At 39.7% G+C, this 22913-nt stretch overlaps 2 protein-coding genes across 4 annotated transcripts in view; both read left to right on the forward strand.

Moving 5' to 3' along the window:
• The first annotated feature begins 326 nt into the window (after positions 1–326).
• Positions 327–18019, forward strand: pkd1l2a (polycystic kidney disease 1 like 2a). Of its 2 annotated transcripts, none has more exons than XM_061710518.1 (41): positions 327–641; positions 1592–1750; positions 1830–2018; positions 2544–2654; positions 2947–3094; positions 3182–3411; positions 3510–3920; positions 4008–4135; positions 4250–4397; positions 5021–5222; positions 5318–5429; positions 5510–5651; positions 5789–5986; positions 6219–6361; positions 6456–6635; positions 6814–6951; positions 7602–7745; positions 7833–7957; positions 8042–8162; positions 8726–8854; positions 8944–9169; positions 9322–9512; positions 9604–9834; positions 10038–10139; positions 10837–11015; positions 11100–11246; positions 11360–11559; positions 11768–11994; positions 12072–12288; positions 12391–12863; positions 13232–13328; positions 13414–13554; positions 13639–13824; positions 13992–14322; positions 14405–14538; positions 14608–14735; positions 14826–14986; positions 16617–16827; positions 16956–17057; positions 17139–17270; positions 17403–18019. In XM_061710518.1, exons 1-41 carry the CDS (start codon positions 353–355, stop codon positions 17562–17564), a joined length of 7425 nt encoding a protein of 2474 aa, XP_061566502.1. In that variant the 5' UTR covers positions 327–352; the 3' UTR covers positions 17565–18019. The 2 variants fall into 2 exon arrangements, with proteins under 2 accessions (XP_061566502.1, XP_061566509.1); XM_061710525.1 differs by having other exon boundaries at positions 17249–17270; positions 17403–17498.
• Positions 18020–20835: 2816 nt separating this feature from the next.
• nfat5b (nuclear factor of activated T cells 5b) overlaps positions 20836–22913 on the forward strand; it is a 43540-nt gene continuing 41462 nt past the window's right edge. For both annotated transcript variants that reach the window (XM_061743251.1, XM_061743259.1), the window contains exon 1: positions 20836–21093. In XM_061743251.1, coding sequence (XP_061599235.1) covers positions 21021–21093 — 73 coding nt within the window. In that variant the 5' untranslated portion in view covers positions 20836–21020. The remainder of the gene's footprint in view (positions 21094–22913) is intronic.

Here is a 22913-nt window from a genome sequence, read left to right on the forward strand (position 1 = left end):
TTTAGTTCTCTTTGACTTTTAAATGCAATGATGACTGAAGCTGGAACAGTAAAATGTTCTTTTTAAGAGTCACTTTGACATGTTGATGGCAGGAGCAAGCTTGCCTGAATGAGAAGCTTATCTCACTCTGCAGGTTGTGGGACCCTGCAGTAATACAAGCCGAGGAGCAATCAGTGGTTGTTGACAGTGGGCTCTTTGCTTTGTTTACGCTCAAGAATTATGGGCAGATCACAAAGCTGTACAGCCTTCCCTGTCAGACCTGCTGACACCAGTACCCTTTAAAGACAAGACAGTACCAGAGTTTCATCACAGTGCAGAGATGGACAGAGTAGCTTTAACTACATTCATTTCGATGGCTCTCCTCCTCAGCGTGAACTGTTATGCTGAGGAGGATGCAGAGGATTCATCCTGTCTGGATCACCAGAAGGCCTTTGACGGTGCTTGCTATGAATTTGTTGGTCTTCATTTATCCTTTCTCAGAGCCCAGGCGTGGTGTGAGCGAGGAGGAGGACACCTAGCCTTCATCCTGAATGATGAAACACAGCAGTTCCTTCAGCAGCACCTGGACCCGGAGAAGGACTGGTGGCTTGGGCTGGGACCCGCGGGTTCAAATCTGACGTTGGATCCCGCTGCAACTGAAGGTGAGAGGACATAAAAGTACAGCGTGACTTTATTAAAATGTCTTATTGGAGATTGTTTATTGTGATGAACATCAGGCAAAAAAAACTTGTCCCTAAAGTACTAAATGACGTTCATACGACTCTACATTTCTGCAAAACCTGCCTATTCAAATAAAATTTCAAGTTCATTGTTTCAAATGTCAACAGCAAATCTTAATAAATATCTAAAATAAATGATTTACTATCATCTCCTGTTGCAGCACAGAGTTAACTTGGGCTTTGTAAAGACCTGTGATGTGTTTGTTTGCTGACATTTGTGTGTGTGTGTGTGTGTGTGTGTGTGTGTGTGTGTGTGTGTGTGTGTGTGTGTGTGTGTGTGTGTGTGTGTGTGTGTGTGTGTGTGTGTGTCTCAGCAACAGGTGTAGTGAAAGATAACTAAATCCATTGAATGTTTCAATAGAGTGAGTGACATATGGGCTGATTTACAGTTGTCCTTTTATTTCCCCTTCACAAAGAATTGGTCTCTGCCAGTCATTCACCCCGTCAATGTATCACTTTACGCAAGAATTAACCCTATAATGGCAGATGTATCATATTTAAGAGGTGAATTTCTGAGATCTTTACACTACCCCATAATCAATATAAAAGAAAATAAAAAAAGAACGAAAGAAAGACAATTTTAAACAATATAAAATAAATAAATAAATAAAATATACATAAAAGTACTCAAAGTACTTAAGATTATACAAAAATATCATTTAGAAACTGTTAAAAAACAAAATTAGGGATGATTTTGATTTCAATATATGAAAAACACTTCAAATCTAAAATAGAAATAGCATTGTCTGTATATGTCAGGCTTTAAAAGCTTAAAATAGCAGAGCCAAGAAGAAATATTTTGTTTGGAGAGCAGAATTCAGATTTTAATTTAGATCTTTAAAACCTGGCGTCACTTTCTTGTCCTCCTCCAGGCTCTCTTGCATGGTTGGATGGCTCAGATGTCAGCTATAGTAACTGGGTAAACCAGCCAGAAACAGAGACAGCCTGCGGGCATATTCTGAGACATGCGGGCTTCCAGTGGAAAGCCACAGCAAACTGCAGCCAGGAATTAAGTTTCATTTGCCAGTTTGGTAAGCACCACTTTAATTAATTCTGTTAAGGTGTTGTGCTTGCTTCAGATGATCTCTTTACTTTTCTTCTTTTTTTCAGAGTCTGGAAGGACAATTGCATGCGAAGGTCGAAATGCCACTCTGCAGTGTGGTTCTGGGCAAGTTATAGAGGTTGAAGATGGCTTCTATGGGCGAAAAACTATTCATTACTGCCGATCAAAACTTACAGACGCACCCACATTCTCCCAGGAGGAGTGCAGCTGGATAAATGTGGTGGATTCTGTAACAGGTACAAATGATCATATAAGGGGCCTTTTCTTTCATTATTACATTTATACATGACATATAAAGTATGTTACATACATTTTTTTGATTAATAGATATTAAAATGATAAGATGTTTAGCTATCAGAACACAATCAAGTCAGTGTGCAATTATTAACAACTGAAGAGCTTCAGACTCTACATGCCTCAGTCAGCATGTTAAATGTTAAACTTCATTACAGCGCAGTTTTAAGATATGTAGCTTAGATGGAATGAACTAGAAGACTTTTGGAGCAACATCTTCTGAGCAGATTAGACTGAAGTGGGGACCTTAATCCAATGTTTAGATGAAATCCAAACGCAACGTATCAACAAACGCATTTTATAGGCAACTGTTAAGCGTGGTGGTGGAGGGGTTATGATTTGGAATTGACAACAACAAACAAGTCTTACTGTGCGTCAAACACAAAAAAACTAACAGATGGGATGAACTATGAATGAGAGCATGCTTTAAAGTTTACTAAATAACATTTATGGTCGTGTCATTTCAGCTCATTGCCGTGGACTGCAGGCGTGCCAGACTGCAGTGGATCTGAACGTGTTCAGTGAACCTTGTGCTGTGCTGGGAAGTTACCTTTATGTAGAGTATGGCTGCAAGGATGGTCAGATGTGCTTGATGCTCTTTTTACTTACTTTTGTCTGTGGATAACCACTATAACATATTGCGTTAAAGGCAATTCAACTTTTGCTTCATAAATGGTCATTAGACGACATATTTCCTTCTTGTTGCAGAGTTTACCTCAGTGGGGCATGAGTACCGGTATAGTTTTAGTTAATGTCCTCTGAACATTTACTTATGAGTTTTTTACTCAATAACTCAGTGCAAAGAGATGTTTGATAAAAATCTAACCTTTACTTCTGAGAGTCTACTTCAGTTATGTCATTTCTCCCCAGGACTTCACTTATTGATGAGTAAAGTGGCATCTGTCTTTGATAATATCACCATCACTGTGAAGTGGGTACTGAATCCATTTCAGGGGAACCTAACCTGCACAGTGAATGCTGGAGATGGTCACGTTATTGATCCATACAGCCCAAAGGAGTGAGCAAATATTTCTGTTGAACCAGCTATATAGATTTGTAGAGAAATACATTCTAAGAAGTCACCTGTAAATGATCTTTGTCACAGGACAGAAAGCAGTATTATACACAGTTTCCGCCGGCCTGGTGTTTTTGTGGTCGTCGTGGAGTGCTCTACCAGTGACTGGCATGTTGCTGCGCAGAAAACAATAACTATCCAGGAGCCTGTTGGAGAGTTAAGTGCGATCAAGTGCTACAGCAAGAATGCGGCAACAGATGGCGCTAAATGCAACACACTTCATGGCGAGCCTGTTGACATTGAGCTTAAAGTGGAGGCAGGTGAGTCAGTCTCACACTTCAGGGGAAATATCATTGCATATAATAAACCATTTCTCATAAATTACAAAACTATTTGATTCCCCTTTCTCTTCAAATAGGTACAAATGTTTCCTACACGATTCATCATGAAGCCCATTTGATTGCCAACTCGTCAGTGGACCTGGGGGTCACACCCTACAACCTCACACTGAATGCAAGTGTGATTCAGAGGCTTGGACAGGGCTGCCACAATTTAACCATAGCAGCATCTAACAGAGTCACAAGCCAAGCAGTGTCCACTCCTCTGATGCTGTGTTTGCTGGAGCCTGTTAAGGACCTGCAGGCGTCTTTGATAGAAGAGCCAGGCGTGTGTCCAGACTCCATCGATCTCCTCATCGGTGTCTCATTGCAGCAAGGAACACCGGTGGAGTTGCTCTTTAATCTCACTGGGGCGAGTGATACACTGACTGAGACCAGACACATGCTCAATGACAGCATGCTTACTTATACATTCTCTAACCCACTCGAAGGTACTGAAGGTGTTATTTTTTAAGAAAAAAATGGGTAATGGTGGTGGTTAATTTATGTGCTGAAATATCTGAACCCTTCTGGAACAGGACTCTTAGCTGTGAAAGTCCAAGCTATGAATGCCATTTCCACTTCTGATGTAGACGTGGACTTAGGGGAGGTACTTCAGGTTTGCCAGAAATATTCTCGCTCGTCACCAGTCCAGGACAGAAATACGGTGTGTATCAATACAGACAGCTTTTTGTTTACTGTGTAAATGCTCTTTGCCTCGTGTGTATAAGTGATTTATTTTTTCCTACTGCAACAACAAAACAGCGGATTCTGTTTTCAGACAGGTAACATTGGAGTGGATGAGTCGACTGACTTGAAAATAATGGCTTCTCCTGCCGCCGTGGTTGACCACACTCAGAGCATCACACTGACAGTAACTGGAACCGAGTTGTTACCCAGCAAAGCTCTCGCATATGAATGGAAATGTAGTAAGTTCTCAATCTGCTAACAATTTGTCAGAGTTGTGTAAATCAGAGAATGTAGTGAATACAATTAGAGAAAAGCCCTTTTGACGTTTACATGGCTTATTGAGAATTGTTTATTTACCACTCTGTCAATATCAAGGTTTCTTCCCCCATTTATTTTGCTTTTTCCAATATCTCTTTTCAGCATATATAGTGGATCATTCCTCCTTTTTGTTAATCTTTTGTTTGATTAACTCCACCATAATCAAAGTCAACATTGCTTACATCAACAAGAAATAGTATGACCAGAAAGCTGAATAATCTGTTTACATGCCTCAAATCACCTGTTTCTATTGCTGCACTTCATAAAGTACAGTCTTAAAATCATAATAAGGGCTGCGGGTGTTTCAAACCAGGACATGATGTTTATATGTGAAAACATGTAAACAGGACGATCTAGAAACTAGTTTACATGTTCAACTGCTGGCTGTCAAAAAAGCATTAAATCAATTTAATGACAGCTTTGAGGTTAACCTTTTTGCCAAGTTGATGTTTTGTTGGATAGTTACGTATTTGTTCTCCAAACATCCACATGCTTTTATTGTCATGTTGCTACGTTAACTATATTACTGTTTCTGTTCACACAGAAGGAAACTGCACATGCAGAGACATAACAAAGGGTGAAACTCACATTATAGAAAAAGATTGCCTCCCGAGCCCATTTGAAATGTTCAAATACACCTTAATTGTAAGGAAAAGAATATGGTTTAGGAAATGGGTGGACATTGCTTCAGCTTCAAAGTGCATCACTGTTGCTCCTTCAAATGAATTTCCAGATGTTACAATCAGGTAAAAAGGTTGCAATTACAAACATTTCCAAATCAGAGATCTTGGGCCATGAAGTTTTTAATGCTAACACCAAATTTCTACTTTTGCTCTTGCAGTTGTGATAATTGTGCTTCCGTGAATGTGTCTGACCACGTAAATCTAAGACTCAGGTGTGAGACAACTTGTCCAGATGTTGTTTGGTTCATAGAAGACCCCAGACCTTCGACAGTAAGCCCGGTGCAGCATTATAAAATGTGACATTATTCATTTGTGTCCCGAATGAGCATCAGTTGATCCTCTTTCCTCAGGGTGACCTTAATGAATGTTACTCAGAAGCAGGAAGAAGGCCACCTATTGAGAAGCAGGGTGGCAACACTGAATATACTGTTTACAGCCAACATCTAAAAGCTTCAAGGAGGACTTCTCGCAACATCAGCGTGATTGCTTATGGTGCGTTTACATCCTGCAGTTAGGAATAAAGTTCTATTTTTTGGGCGCCATTGTTGTTGTTCACAACTGTTCTTTTTAAAGATTGTGGCTTCAAAAGATATGATTCAAAGAAAATGTTTATTTTTGTCTCCAAACAGGCAAGACAGTGCCTGGTTTTGTCAAATTCACTCTTCCAGTGCCAGGTCCTGACCCTGAAGTGGCAATGGATGTACCTGCAGTCCCTTCATGTAGCATCTCTCCACCTTCAGGAACTGTACTTGATGCTTTCAATATTACCTGCACGGAGAGCTCTTTCTGCTCTGCAGGCTGCCTTTATTGCTTTAAGACCAACACAGGTGACAAAATCCTGCACAATATCCTATTGTGACACACAAATAAAAAAAATTATGTTACAAATGAAAGTTATGACACCATATTGTAATTATAAAAAAGTAAAAGAACAATGTCAAAACCTATTTGAGGTAAAAATGTAAGAAATTCATTAAGTGGTTTATTTAGTTCTGGTCAATGTGGTAAGTGTTCGAAAACTGCAAATGAAGTACAGTTAAAATGTTTCTTGTGTTTAAGGCAAACATCTGCGGTGCAGTAATGCAAATGACGTGAAATCAGTCTTTTTGCCTTTGGGTGACGAGAATAATAATAACATTTTGTCCATGGTGGTGACTGTAAAAAATGAAAATGCAACAACTACTACGACTCTTGCAGCTCAGGTTTGTTGTCTTCAAAACAGCATGTTTCTTGGGGGATTGGAGAAGTTGACCCCCCGGATCAGATGGATCAATTAACCTGTTTATCTTCAACAAGGTATGGAAAACTAACTTCAGTGCCTCCGTAACGACTCTGCAGTCTGCGGTGGAGGAAACTGTGGGTCAGTTAGAGCAGCAAGGCCTCCTCTCTGGTGAGGCACTCGGACAAATATTCTCTTCAGTCTCTGACGTGCTGAATTCAGAGGCTGGCCAAGATCAGAAAGATGCAAGGTCGAAGGTAAGAGAACACTTTAGTAACTGCAGCTGCTGACATGCCGCTGTGATGTTTGTGAGGCATGCGGGTTGTTGTCTGAGTGAGTGTAGAATATTGTGATGTTTTTTTGTTTTTTTTTTTTATTCATTAACATACAATAATAGAATTTTGTGATGTTAACCTGCACTTTCTTTTATTTCAGCTCAGAGAACACATGTTGACCAAAATGACGGGAGTCCTTCTTGACAGCCCCAGCAACTCAACTCAAGAAGTGCAAATGATGGCCAGAGCTGTAGCTGGACTCACGCAGATCTCAGATGAGCTCAGCGCAGTTGCTCAAGTACAGTAAAATTAGATCACTATCAAAGACATTATTCATTATTAGATGAAGATATATTCAATGAAAGTCCTTCAGAGCAGTGGTTCTTAACTGGTCAGGGTTCGGGACCCACCATCACCCTTTAATGACTAGCTATGACCCATCCATCCATCCATTTTCTCCTCCCGATAATTCCAGCGCATGGTCTTGGGGTCTGCTGAAACCTATCAGGGTAGGGGTAGAGAAGTTATTACTGTTGCCTCACAGCAAGACTTGTCTTTGTCTGAGTCTAAAACTGATAGATAATGATAATAATAATAATAATAATAATAATAATAATAATAATAATAATAATAATAATAATAATAATAATAATAATAATAATAATAATAATAATAATAATAATAATAATAATAATAATATAATAATAATAATAATAATAATAATAACAACCCATATTACTACTACTACTACTAATAATAATAATAATAATAACAATAATAATAATAATAATACATTTTTATCTGTAATGCACTGTACATATGAAGATAATCTCAAAGTGCTACAGGTAAAAAGAATATATATTTCAATAAAACCTATGAACTATAGTATAGGCTACATACTAAACTATGGCCTTTTCTGTTGTTTCTCTGTTTGTATTTCCTCTCCAGGAAGAAGCTGGTTCATTGTTGGTAGACCTCAGTTCCTCCCTCAAGACTATCAGTGTCAATCTGCCCAGCAGCGAGGATGAAGTTGTGCAAGCAGCTACACCCATAATAGAATCAGCTAGTAATATTTTGAACGTTTCATCAAATGTAATCACTAATCCAGCTAAATGTCATTCCTCATGCCAGTGTCATTCCTGTCATTCCTTGTGCCAATATCTCATATGTTCTCTGCAGAAAAAAGTCTCAGATTCTCTTCTGACTGGGATAAACAACATCCAGAGCGCTTTGCTGAATAATAAAGAGCTGAATGGACAGCCTGCCATCATTGACTCTGGTCAGATTAGTGTGTACGTTAACAGGTAGGAGATGAACAGCACTGAATAAAGTTTCAACTGAAGAATGTAGTAGGATTCTCTGAAAGGAGTTTTATTATATGTCTCCAGAATATCTCCAAACGCAATGCAAACACGGGATATAAATGTCCTGAAGAACAGCTCTTCCAGATTTTCCTTCCCTTCACTGCCTGCTGGCATCATCTCTGCAGAGGAGGAAGTGGATGTCAGAGTAAGTGTGTGATTGGACAAGATAAGTGATGAAACATTTAACTTTGACAGGCCGGCAAAGCCTCTGGGCCATCTTGTATGTTGGGGACTCTCTGAGATGGATCCTGCATTGTTCAGATATTTCAATACAATATAATCTTAATTGCAAATACATCAATCTATTCCACTGTAAACACTAATTTCTAAGAAAGTAAAAAGAAAGCCTTGTTTCAAGAAAATTAGAAGACTATTTTAGACTATTTTGCTGGTTTTAAGAATTCTAGTCAAGAAAATCTTTCTTACTCCATTGGCAGATAAGAAAATTTGACTAGATCTATGGAATATAATGCTTATTTATAGATGGGTTGTTCTTGCAGTGTGAAAAATCGGATAACTTTCATGTCCAGGATATGTGTGATTTTGTGATAGCTAATTAAACTTAAACTTCTTAAAATTAAACATCTGCTCCAAAACAACAAACATATATTTTTGCCCAAGGACATATTAGAGAAGATATGTCTATCTGTAAAGTTGTGTCAGAGTTTTCTTAATTTTTCTTCATATAAGTTTATGCCTTCCTTTTAGATGATGAGTTTTGAGAAGAATCCATACTCTTGGAAGGAGGAAAACATCACGGGAACTGTGGGATCTCTTTCTCTCACAAGAGTGAACGGCACAGTCATACCTGTTGAGAACTTACCTGAAGAGATAGAGGCAACATGTCATGCTTTTATTGATACTATTAGTTACTTTTAATTGGAGGGAGAATATTTGCCAAATAAAGCTTTTTTATTTGTTTGCAGATTCTCCTACCAAGGCTTGATGTTAAGCATGAGATCAGCACAGTGCTCGACCTCGCCAATTTCAGCACTTTGATACTTGATGTGCCATCGCCGGATGTGACGCTGGTGCTGAAAATGGAGCCGTCTGACGACATTTCCTTCATGTTGTTCTTGGGATATAAAGATTATCCAAATGATCAGAGCTACGTAGCAAAAACCAGGATGCCTCTAGAGAATGCAAAAGAAGGTCAATATCAAAACTGCCAGATTTTCTTTTCATTATATAAACTGAACAATGCAAGTCAGGACATATTATGTAGTTCACACATTTACAAAAAATGTAATGACTCTTCAAACCCACACAATTTCTGTAATACTTTGTGTGTCACCCTGTCACAGATGAAAAGTTTACCTGGGTACTGAGTCCCAAAGAGCGGACACCAGATGTCGGCGTGCACTACCTTGTTATGAAGCCAATAGCAGAGCCTGGTGTCAAGTCTGTGAACGCCACTGTTGCCGTCATTTCCATTGCCGCTCAGTGTAAATACTGGAATGAAACCGAGTCCTCCTGGAGTGAAGACGGCTGCAGGGTGGGAAAAATCAACAACAACTCCTCAGTGAATGCATTGATACATCCTTGAAGTGTGAAATTTGATCACCTGTTGTTCTTTTTCCCTACAGGTCGGCCCGCTCACCACACCTTTTGTAACTCAGTGCCTTTGTAATCACTTAACTTTATTTGGCAGCTCTTTCTTTGTCATGCCAAACCTGGTGGACGTCTCACGCACGGCTGAACTTTTTGCAACATTCACTAACAATCCTGTGGTCGTATGTTTTGTGGGGGCCATTTTTGCTGTTTATCTGCTGGTGGTCATATGGGCACGTAGGAAAGACATCCAGGATGCGACCAAGGTCAAACTCATTGGTTTTCAGCAGATTATATTGTTTCATACCTGTTTTAACTTAGATCTGTTAGATCCAACATGTGTTAAATTCTTCAAGTACAAATACAAAGTGAAAAAGGTTTTAAACTTTCAGCTCTGTTTAAACGTCACCGTGCATCACTGATACATGGAACACTTAACGGTCACTTTACTGTCCTGCGTTCATTTCAGGTCAAGATAACAGTTCTTGAGGACAATGACCCTTTGGCCGAGTATCGCTACATGCTGAATGTTAGCACAGGACACCGGCATGGAGCATCTACCTCCTCTCAGGTCTCTGAAGTCTCTGACATCCCCGGATGTTGATAGATAGATAGATCCCACAAGGGGAAATTTGTGCTATGACCCATCCATCCATCCATCCATCCGTCCGTCCATCCATCCATCCATCCATCCATCCATCCATCCATCCATCCATCCATCCATCATTCGAGACACTGTGATCAAGGTGAATCCACAGCTATCCTTAATATAACTTTGATGTAGTACCTAAACTTGTCAAGTCTGACAAGATTGATATGCTTTCTACTTTAGGACATAAAGAGAAGCATTCAATAAAAAAATAAAAAATAAAAATCCAACACACATCATCTATGGAAGAGTAAGCAAAAAAAAAAGATAATAAAATAATAAGCTAAGATAAAATACAATACTATACACAATGGTAGCTGGTATTCTATGTACAAAAACACACAGTATGCATTATGGATGGAGGGTTGTAGAGATATACCGTACAAATAAATTATATCTAACAATTAATAGGACATACACACAGTATATATATATATATATATATATATATATATATATATATATATATATATATATATATATATATATATATATATATATATATATATATATATATATATATACACATACACATATACCTATATTCATATATGAATATATATGATTAAGCTGATAACCGTCACAATTTCTGCCCATGCTGACTTCACCTTCATTTCAGGTGGCCGTAACTCTGCTGGGAACAGAAGGAGAGAGCGAGCCCCATCACTTGACAGACCCTGAAAAGCCTGTGTTTGAGCGGGGTGGAGTGGACATGTTTCTGATGACCACACACTTTTCTCTTGGAGACCTCCAGAGCATAAGACTGTGGCACGATAATTCAGGGGAACACCCTGCGTGGTAAGAGGACAAATGACTAAGAATACGCTTAAGTCTGACTTTTTATCAAGAGCCACAGGTGATATTTTTCAATTTATTGTGCAGGTATGTCAATAAAGTGATGGTGCAAGATCTGGAAACTGGTCAGAAATGGCACTTCCTGTGTAATTCCTGGCTGGCTGTAGATGTGGCTGAGTGCGCTCTTGATAAGGTCTTCCCAGTAGCGACAGAGACAGATTTGAAGAGATTTAGGTGAGTCCTGCCATACATACTACTAAGGAATAGCAGGTTCTCACTCTCGAGCATTGTCAGTTGCTGTCTTTGACTTTCATTCCTATATATTCTCTTCCTGAAAAATATTCTAGTAACCTGTTCTTCATGAAGACAGCCAAGGACTTCCGAGACGGCCACATCTGGTTCTCTGTCATTAGTCGTCCTCCATGCAGCACTTTTACACGTGTGCAACGAGTGTCCTGCTGTTTCTCCCTTTTGCTGTGCACCATGCTGACCAGTATTATGTTTTGGGGCATCCCCACAGACCCCTCTGAGCAGACCATGGACCTGGGTAAAATCACTTATTTAAACCTTTGAGGAAAAGTACACAGCAAAAATTAAGGATTTTAGGTTTAATAATAGGATTTTTAGGATCATTCTTTAATCCGCTATACACATGCAGAAAAGATGTAACTATTCCTGGTTTTCATCGCTGTATCTGTAGGCTGTTACTGCTGTGCAACAGAGAGTGAATGCTTTTTAAAGATTTTCCTTTGCAGGTCACATCGAGTTCACCTGGCAGCAGGTTATGATCGGAATTCAAAGTTCAATTATCATGTTTCCCATCAATCTCCTTATCGTGAGCATCTTCAGGAACACCCGTCCTCGAGAGAAAACTGCCAAAGCTGACACATCGAAACAAGGGAACACTGTCAAAGTTTCTCCCTCACAGACTCCCTCTCCTCTGAAAGAGATCAAGGACATCACTCCAGACACTGTGATCAAGGTGAATCCACAGGTATCCTTAATATAACTTTGATGTCGTAACTAAACTGTTCAGGTCTGACAATCTTGATGCTTTAGGACATAAAGAGAATTGCTAAGTCCCTCTCAAAAGCAATGAAGAGTCCACTGCCGCATCTGGAGCTCCGTCCTGACCAGCAGGCCGATATCAACACCCTGCTGTCTCTGGTGGAAGACATCATCAGACAGCAGAACCAGATGGCTGGAAACTTCTACACTGACACCTGCAAGAGAGATCCTGCCATGATCCTCAGTTTAGGTGCAGTAAATCTGCGAGGTAATTACACCAGATCATCACAACAGTTTATACAATCTCTTGCTGATGTTTTTCTATTTCTATCTGAAATATATATCCTTTACATGCCCGTTACATGTACAGAAAACAGTATGTGGGGAAGCCCTGAGAAGACAACAGATGAATTGCAGAAGAAGAGCAACAACAGCAAGTACTTGTACAGACAGCTCCATCTGGTAGAGAAGGAGCTTGGGCTGTTGGGACCTTCTCACTTTCCAAACCCAGACAACTACAAGAGAGCCATGCTGCAAGTTCAGGGAATGAAGAGTCACCTGGAGTTCCAGCAGCCCTCATCCAGCCTGGATGGAGACCAGCTCAATCGCAGCCCCAGTCCAGAGGAGAGCGTAGATGGCAGTGCTAACAAGAAGTGCTGCCAAAGAGGGCTGCCGTGGTGGTTTGTGTTCATTGGGTGGACATTAGTAATTGCAACCAGTGTTGTCTCGGGATACTTCACTATGATGTATGGGCTCACTTATGGGAAAGACCGCTCCATAAGCTGGCTCATCTCCATGCTGGTCTCGTTTTTTGAGAGCCTCTTCATCACTCAACCGCTCAAGGTGAGAAACATCACACAGGGTCAACTGAGACAGCATTTCAGAAGTTTAGAGTGTTATTTATTCAGATTTATCTCCAAAATGTCTCAGTAATGTTCAAACAATTATGTGTTTACCAAAAAATGAATGCACCAAAAGCCATTGTTTGTTTTTAGTCTAATAATTTCCTTGAGGTTTTTGCATGGAGTAAGCTCTGCTAATAGACACAACAGCTTTTAATACAACCTGCAACATTTTGCACCAAATCGTTGCTAAAATAAGACCTCACAGAGCCAGCAAAGTGTTTTTACAGGGCAGAAATAAAGGCAGAAAATGTTTACACTGAATTGTTTTATGCTCTGGTATTGAAGTTTGAACATCTTCTATCATAGGTACTTGGTTTTGCAGCTTTTTTTGCTCTCGTTTTGAAAAAAATCGATCAGGAAGAATTTGGAGAGCCTCAGATAGATGAGAACTTCAGAAATACAGGCATGTTATTATACACTTTTAAATTTTTGCCATTGTTTCGCATGAAATCAAAAATACACATCTCAGGAGAAAATTCTCTCCTCAGATGATCCTGATGTGGTGCCGGTAGCCAGAAGAGATAGCACATGTAGCTTCTATCAACCACCACCTCCTACTGACATTGAGAGGATGCGGGGCAACATGATTAAAGAGCAGAAGGTCTTTGCCCTCATCAGGGAGATTCTTGGTAAAGTAACCATGCTGAGATACAGTGGATACAGAATAAATCATATATAGTTTTAAATGCTGAATATTTTGTTTTATGATGCAGCTTACATTGGATTCATGTGGGTGTTGCTCCTGGTGGCATATGGTCAGAGGGACCCGAATGCTTATTTCCTCACCCAACACATTCGACAAAGCTTCAGCAGAGGCATCTCAGACAGTATGAGTGTTCAGGATGTGTTCAACTGGGCAAACACAACTCTCCTGAGCAGCCTGTTCGGAGAGCACCCAGGTCAGCACTCTGTAATGACAACATCACAACGCAGCTTTGCAACTTTTTGTTCACGAAAAAATATATTTTTAAATATGTTTCTACTTTCATATTGTGACTCATATACGGTAAATAAATTATTTTGTCTGCAAAGTATGGTTTTACACAGTTTTCTTGTTGTCTGAAAGGATTTATCACCGATGGAAACTCAAAGTTGGTAGGTAACGCCCGTCTGCGGCAGGTGAGGGTGCAGAAAAACTCCTGCCGTGTTGCGGGGTCCATGCAGCAGTCTGTGCCGGAGTGTCACGCTCCGTACTCGTGGGAAGTGGAGGACATGGGCTCCTACGGTCCAGGGTGGAGTCGCCCTGTGAGTGGAAACACCTCTCTGAACTCTCACAGCCCGTGGAAGTACCACTCTCAGCGAAACCTGAGAACTTTCCCCATCTGGGGAAGTGTGAGGCTCTACAGAGGAGGCGGGTTTGTGATGGCTCTTGGACCGGATTTGCAAAACTCCAGCCGGTAGATATTTCCACTTCTAATGATAGTCACTAAACTAATTTATAAAGATTTAATAATCATATTTTCATCCATGTGCCTATAGAATCCTGCAGTACCTTTATGACAACACCTGGCTAGATGTTTACACCCAAGCAGTCTTTGTTGAGTTCACTGTATACAATGCCAACGTGAACCTGTTCTGCATTGTCACACTCATGCTGGAGACCACGGCCACAGGTAAGCGGTTCAGGGACAGATACAGTGTGAGAGCTGAAGAGCAACATTGTTCATGCATGTTTCTTCCAGGAGCTTTCCAGTTTCGCAGTGAGCTTCAGAATGTGCGTCTGTACCAGTCGACCGGTGGCCTCCACATCTTTGTCATGGCGTCTGAAGTTGTTTACTTCCTCTTTATCATCTACTACATGTTTACCCAGGTGCATAATCCATTATCCTTATGATGCTACCACAACAGGAAACAATACATAATAAAATTGCTCATATCTACATGTGTTTGCTTTTGACAGGGAAAGGTGATGAGGAGAGAGAAAATTGCTTATTTCAAGAGTAAGTGGAATCTGCTTGAGCTGGCGATAATCATTCTCAGCTGGAGCGCACTCTCTGTCTTCATCAAGAGGACTTTATTGGGGAACAGGGACATAAGCCATTATCAGAACAACAAAAAACAGTAAGTTATACAAAAAACACAAGAAGAATATATTCAAGGATTCATGCACTAAATTAAGGAATTACTTTGCCTTGTTTATCATGTGAATTTTTTTCATATGGTTGCGCTGTACTACAACAGACGTTCCAGTTAAATCTAAACATTAATAGCCGTTGCATTTAAATTTTGCTCAGAGAAAATGCAATCGCTTGTTGGCCTTCAGCATGTTATTTTCCATTTTTTGCTCGTACAATTTCTGCAAACATGCAAAGTCTGCTGCTGAAACTATATCAGACATTGGTGTACCATGTGGTTCAGTCTTTTGAGTCACCAAAACTGGCTGATTTTTGAAAACACATACTGTACTATACTACAAATACGGTTTTGCATGATGCCATCAGTTGCACAATCTGCAGTTTCCAAAAAAAGCATGGATGGTGTGCTTCTTCTTGAAGTAGATTTCCATCACTCATCTTGCCAGTTTACCTCACATGCTGGATCTCATAATGCAGGGGGATCTCCCAGCATATTGACTTTTAATTATGCACAAGTGTACACAATATTGTGCAACCCCTGAAGCAGTATGCGGCATATACTTTTTTCCAGATGGACACCTTCGAGAGACAGTAGCCTAAACACATAATTTCAAACACTGAAGTTAACTGGTCTGAGTTAAATTTGGGTTTCGGGGGCTAAGCAGTATGAGGCAAAGCAAGGCAAGTTCATTTGTAAGGCACATTTCATAAAAAAGACGATTAAAGTGCTTTACACGAAAAAAATGTTTTTAAATGGTTTAAAAGGTAAACGAGTATAAAAGCAGAATTGCAGTTTAAAAGCAAATCATATGTGAGAAATAAATAGGTCATGAGGACCTAAATGCAGAACAATGGAGGAAGTACAAATAAAGTTTGTTCCTGTAATAAAAAATAAACTTCCAAAATCCCAAGAGGATTAAACCCATGAAACTGTAACAGAAACACTGAAATCCCAAGGAAAAGATTAACATTATAGCAAAGAAACAAAAAAAAAAACAAAAAAATAAAAAGCCAAAAGACAGTACCAACATTAAAAGCAGAAAACTATGAATATAGCAAAACCCATAAGCCATTTTGCAGGATTTTTTAATATAGAGTACAGTAAAGTTCAAAAGATTACCCCCTCCTTAAGGTTAAAAGATTTACATTTCAAGTCAATAAAAAAAACATCCAGTCCTTATCGTGTCTTAAAATGAGTTAAATCCAACCTCCGATGAACAGCATGAAACGTATCACACTGTGTCAACATTTGTTGGAAAAAAAGAGAAATAAATACAGAAACATTAAACAGAAAACCAAGTACACTCCACAACTCAACACCTTCAAGGCACGTAAAACCTTTCAATTAGAGAGTACAAACTTTTCAACATGACTAAACTGGCAAATTTTATTAAAAACACAATTCATGAAAAAAACTGTAAAAAAAAAAAAATAGGACTGAAGGAACTGTTACTACATCAGAGTAAAACGTTTTTTTTTTTAAGTACAAGTCATTAGCATTATGAAAAAATTGAAAACATTATTATATTCATTCATGGCCAACAAATAAGAAAACTGTTAGGTATAAAAATGTTCTGGTAGGCTGTTTGCTTGAGTCTGCTCCCTCTACCTTGCAGATTTGCCAGTTTCCATGAGACAGCCCAGGCTGATGCAGTGCTCGGGTATCTGATTGCCTTTCTGGTACTGCTGGCTACAGTCAAGCTGTGGCACCTGCTGAGACTGAACCCCAAGCTGCACATGATCACGGCCACACTGCAGCGAGCTTGGACTGATATTTCAGGCTTCCTGGTGGTCATGACCATCATGTTTCTGGCCTACTCTGTTGCTGTGAGGATTTTCCCACAATTAATGTCAACATGATACTTGAGTACCATCAAATCTCCTTGTTTAATCTGCACACAATAATTCAGAGGTTTTTATTGAGACATAGAAAAACGTTGTTTCTTTTTTTTCAGTCTAACCTGATGTATGGCTGGAAGCTGTACTCCTATCGAACTCTGCTTGATGCTGCACAAACCATAGTCAGCTTGCAGCTTGGCATATTTAACTACGATGAGGTTAGTGTGAGGATATCACATCTACAGCACGACAGAAAATGATCACCATTCTTCAGCGTATTTATCCTTCTGATCCCTCAGGTTCTGAACTATAATCCGGTCCTTGGGGCCCTCCTTATTGGCTCCTGCATTGTGTTCATGACCTTTGTGGTGCTAAACCTCTTCATCTCTGTCATTCTCGTGGCTTTCAGTGAAGAGCAGATACATCACAAGGTAACTTTACAATGCTGAGTCTGAAATGTCTGAATGTTTATTACATTTCATAGAAGGAGTGAGCGCCGGTTATCACAGAAAGAGCTTAATGTGACTTTCTAATCCTTGTTTCACACCTCAATGTTCTTACAGCCATCCGAAGAGGAGGAGATTGTGGACTTGATGGTGATGAAGCTCTGCAGTTTGTTTGGGATCAAATGTAAGAAACAATGTTTAACTGAGCGACCAGATGTTTCATCTCTTTCAAATAACAAAATCTCAACAATTTCTACTGGGAACATTCATGAGGGATAATATGTTATTCCTTGTTTAACATCAATGCTCCAGTCGCTGTCTGCTTAAGATTTGTTTTTTTCTTTTTGTTCGAGAATTATGACTGAATATTTGACTTTGCAAGTTAATCAGTAGCATGTATGTGTACTGCTGCAGAAATGTCCTTAAGAAGTTACAACACTGGGAGAAAGCTAAAGCAAGGATATTTATGTAATGCACTGAATCATTGTGTTTAGGATGAAGTATTTAGTTTAACACGACTAAATCTTCTATAATATGCTGTTGTCGTGAATATTAGTAAAACCTGTCCATTATTTGCACATTTGTATTTGCAATCCATTTGCTCAAACTATTTTAAACAGCTGTAAAGAGTGTGATGTGGTTAATGTGTCTTCCATTTCTAGTAGTGGACAGTTTTCTGTTAAGAAGAATGGCATATAGAGATAAATGTTATAAAGGTCAAATAAACTTCAGAAGTGGATGCATAAAGATAACTGACTTAAACTGCTACCTCATATGGATGTCAACAGTCAACACAATATAAGTTCACTATGTAGATGTTCAAAATACAAAGTAGTCTATAATCTGATCTGGAGATGAGAGAACCATAACAGTCAGTGTGCACCTCAACTGACAGTTGCTGATTCACCTGTTTCTGTAATACACATTTCTGTCTCATGCTGCGTGGGTTGACCGAGACTCAACATTGCAGGTGCATGTGAAGGAAACTGAAAGGTGCAAGTGTGATACATGTGTTAGCCATATGACTGTTAAACGTCACAATTTGAGGGATGGACAATGATTTCCTCCAATGGGACTTGATCAGATACCCCAGTGCAATTAAACAGGTGGAAAGTTAAATTAAAAAAAAGACCCATGCAAATAACATTTTAAATTCCAGAAACTAAAACATAACACTGAAAACTAAAAACATACAACACAACAGTTATTCATCCAACCATTATCTTCACTTAAGTCCTTTTATGTGCCACAGAGGTCTGCGGGAGCCTTTACACATTACAAGTGATCAAAAGGCAGGAGTATACCCAGGACAGGTCAACAATGCAGGTACTTTAAAAACACAGCTTATATTCTTATATTATATCGGATATAATATCTTATTTTATATAGGCTATTTGACATGTTGGGCAGAGGCTTCTTGACCCACATGCAGAGTCACACTCGGCGACAGAGGTAAATTAAGGAATTTACAGTGTTTACTAAAATGAGAATACTGTTGATGGCGCTATCCTGAGTCTGGTTCAGGATTTATCTGAAGGATAAGGCAGGTTAATGGCTGGACTGAGATGACTGTGACTGGATGGAATGTTTTGGCAATTTTGGGGAAATTGAGTTACAGTTGCTTGGATAGTTTGCAGAGGCAAAGTGGGGTAAGCAGGATCCGGGCGGAGATAATCAGAGGGCTAGTGGTGAGTCATTTGGGTCTGGAAAAGCTGAACCTGAAGCGAACAGGCAGGGAGATGAGTGTTGGAGCAGTAGCAGGTGAGGCGGTCCAGATCCTCAATCACAAATATGCAAGAGACAGCTGAGGACCTTGGGTGAAACAAAGAGAAATTAAAGCTGCAAGCAGCGATGAACGGGCCCTCGTGCGTGCATTTTTCACCAATAAAGGTCAAGGACTCAAAACAAAGTCCGATGACACCACCCACGAGTCTTTATGTCAAACCATTCAAAAAATATGGCAGAAAATAGGAACTATCACATTTCGACCAATCAGAAGAAGGGGCGGGGCTAATTTGTACCAATTATGGCCAAGGACTCAAAACCGAGTCCGATGACACCACCCACACGACTCTCTATGTCATACCACATGGCACAAAGTAGGAACTATCAAATATGGAGCAATCAGATGAAGGGGGGCGCTTTTTGGTGTCTAGCGTCACCACAGTAACGCTTTTGACCGAGAAAAGTAATATGCGTCGTCGCAGGATGGAGACGCACATTTTGATGTATAACACACCTGGGTGCACGTTGCGGTTCGGGCCGCATTAACGGCCGAAGAAATTGCATAAATTGCGCCAAAATTACACGATTAATTCAAAATGGCCGACTTCCTGTTCGGTTTCAGCCATGGCGCCAAGAGACTTTTCTTTAAGTTGCGACATGATACAGGTGTGTACCGATTTTCGTGCATGTACGTCAAACCGTATTGTGGGGCTTGAGGCAAAAGTTTTGTAGGGGGCGCTGTTGAGCAATTAGGCCACGCCCATTAATGCAAACCATTAAATATCAAATTTTTCGCCAGGCCTGGCTTGTGTGCAAAATTTGGTGACTTCAGGGCACGTTTAGGGGGGCAAAAAGGCCCTCATTTTGTCGGAAAAATAAAAAAAAAGAAGAAAAAAAACATTCTTACAGATACAATAGGGCCTTCGCACTGTAAGTGCTCGGGCCCTTAATATCATCTATAGACATGGATCTTTTCAAAAATCATAAGTAAGTTTTGTCACCTTGAGTGGTACTGACAAGTGAAAGTTTGGGCTCTGGCCCATTGACTAATTTTTTTTTTTTTTTTTTTTATTAACAATTGCAAACATAACAATGATAAAAAAAACTTCACATTATGCAAATTCACGTCGAATTATAACATATAAAGAGTAAAACTCAATTAAAAAACAAAACAAAAAGCACAACACATTACAACCAGCCAGGGGGGATGAAATTATAACAGAAAGCCAAAACATTTACATACATTTATGGTTTTGATTGCCTTTGAATTATTAGAAAACTTAATAGAGTCCAAATACTGTTTTAATTCACAATGAAAAGTAAAAAAAAAGAGGGTTTTTTGCGTAAGAATTTAGATTTGTGGATGTGGAATTTTGCGAGGATAATTAACAAATTAATAATAAACGTTTCCTTTGGCTTTGTTCTAATTGTTACATGGTCAAAAACACCAAACAACACATCCTTCCAAAATCAAATAAAATCAATATCAATTCTTTCAGACACAAAATTACACATATCACTCCAAAAAGTTTGAACAATGGGGCACAGCCAGAATAAGTGAGTCATTGTTTCCGAATTTGCAGAGCAAAAAGTACAGTTTGAATCAATATTTTTTTTGAATCTTTTTATAATGTGATCATTTGTAGGATAGAATTTATGAATTAATTTAAATGAATGGCCCATTGACTAATACTTGTAACGTGATTTGTACGTGTTGCGTCACGGAGGGGGCGTGGCTCTCCGTGTGCGTGTTGCGTCACGGAGGGGGCGTGGCCCCGGCGTGAGTCGCTGTGATCCGCCGCTGACAACAAACACGCGTCTCCGGCGGTCAGAGAGCAGGATGGTAACAGTGCTGGTCAGCCGAAAGTAATAAAACTCTCATTTTTGTAAAAGCCCGCTGTCTCACAAGTTTGATAATTGTTTAGTTTCCAGAGAGAAAGTATCAGGGCTCCGCTACGTGACGCCGTATGTCACAGGGGGTGTCCGGTTTCTTCAGTTTGAGGGATTGCGATGCCCTCTGACTTTATCTCCCTTTTTAACGGGGACCTCGACCTGAATTCTCCCAGATCCGTGTACTCCAAAGGTAAGCGCGACTCCTTCACTCCTTCATTTTCTCCGCCGTGCGGTTTGTTTCTGCATCTGTTAATGTTACAAATGTGTCCCTTTTATAACTTATTTCGTCTTAACTTCTGGTTTTATTCATTTGAGGCGGTGTCATTCATCTGTGAACTCCTGTCACATGCCTGCTCATAATCCGCCTTTTTAGGTCTTGGGATCTCGGTCTTCAGAGATACTCCCCCGTCTCTGCAGTCACGGCTCCAGCCTTCAATTTATGCATACACACTGGTGGTCAGACCAGTTTACTATCTCCCTGTCTCCTGAAAAACAGTCCGTTTAGTCTGTTTTGTGTGGGTTGTTTGAATGCACCCCCCACCCCGACCCTCCGACCCCCGAGGCTCTGGATAAAGGCTGATTTATGGATCCGCGTTCACCAACGCAGAGCCTACGTAGGCTCTGCGTTGGTGAACGCAGAACCATAAATCAGGTTTAAGCAGTCATATGCAGAGGTGGACAGAGTACTCGACCCCAGTACTTGAGTAAGAGTACAAATACTACTGGTCAAAATGTACTCCGTTACAAGTAAAAGTAGCTCAGTCAAAATATTACTCGAGTAAGAGTAGAAAAGTACTTGCTTTTAAAGGTACTTAAGTATCCAAAAGTAAATGCTTTTAAATTTACTTTAAGTAAAAGTAAGAGTAAGAGTAAATTTCTTATTTTCCACATCAGTAAATTACTATATTTTTTCTAAATTAATTTAAGGATCTTTTAACTCTTGTTTCTGAGAATTAACTCTTTGAAACCAGCTGCACTGATGTGCTGCTTTTAGAACCACAATGTTATATAAAACCTGCAGAAACACCAAAAACAAATCAAATGAATGGGATCATAAGAGGACAGCAGATGATGCAGAGTTTATTAACAATCATGAACTGAAACCAAATGAACCTGCACCATCCAACTAAGTCTGGATCCCCCTCAAAGACCACTGCTTTACAAAAAACTGTGCCCTCGTTTTTTACTCGGTCGAACTCAAACATTGAGTTAAGATACGGCCAAGGATTTTGTGAAAGTCCCTGCTCCGAGTCCGGCTCATTATCAGACTCAGACGACTCAGCGGATTGTCTTTCTTCGGTGTCTTGACTTGTTGCGGCTCTGTCTTGACAAACGCAGGCTACTTTGGCGGTATCGTTTTGAGGAGGCTTGACGTATTTCCGCTTTACGTACATCCCAGTGGAGAGCGTGCACTGTGATAAGTCTCCTCCTTTGACAAAAACAGCTTGTGTCCAATAGGATTTTTAGGGAAGAAGAAAAAAGAGCAGACCTGAAAGTAACGAGTACTTTTCAGCCTTCCTAGAAATTTACTCGAGTAAAAGTAAAAATATTTGTCTTGGAAATGTATTCAAGTAAGAATAATAAGTACCAAAGAAATCTAATACTCAAGTAAAGTACAAATCCTCTGGATATGTACTTAAGTACAGTACTCAAGTAAATTTACTCCGTTACTGTCCACCACTGGTCATATGCCTACACTTCACTGCTCCCACAGAGCATAAAACAGTATAATCATCGCCAAGGGTTGCCTCAGGCAACCTGAAGACAGAAAAACTGAACCTACAGATCCCATAACACCAGGTGCGAGACTTTAGAAACTGGCAATGCATATTCAATAGGGGTGTAACGATACACTAATCTCACGATACGGTACGATACACGATATTGAGGTCCCGATAACGATACGATATTATAGCAGTATTTTTTTAACAACCTTGAATGAGGAACATATGACTGGAAAAAATTGTCTTTTATTTGAAAGACACAAAATACAAAACAATCCTCTGCGTT

Source organism: Cololabis saira, chromosome 2 (genome assembly GCF_033807715.1).
Source record: "Cololabis saira isolate AMF1-May2022 chromosome 2, fColSai1.1, whole genome shotgun sequence".
NCBI classification, from domain to species: Eukaryota; Metazoa; Chordata; class Actinopteri; order Beloniformes; family Belonidae; genus Cololabis; species Cololabis saira.

What these genes read in the sequence shown, in the direction of transcription:
- pkd1l2a (XM_061710518.1), top strand. Translation starts at nt 353, where the DNA reads ATGGCTCTCCTCCTCAGCGTGAACTGTTATGCTGAGGAGGATGCAGAG. An exon ending in ACTTACCTGAAGAGATAGAG is followed by an intron (nt 8,855 to 8,943) that starts GCAACATGTCAT and finishes ATTTGTTTGCAG; the next exon opens with ATTCTCCTACCAAGGCTTGA. An exon ending in ACAGATTTGAAGAGATTTAG is followed by an intron (nt 11,247 to 11,359) that starts GTGAGTCCTGCC and finishes AAAATATTCTAG; the next exon opens with TAACCTGTTCTTCATGAAGA.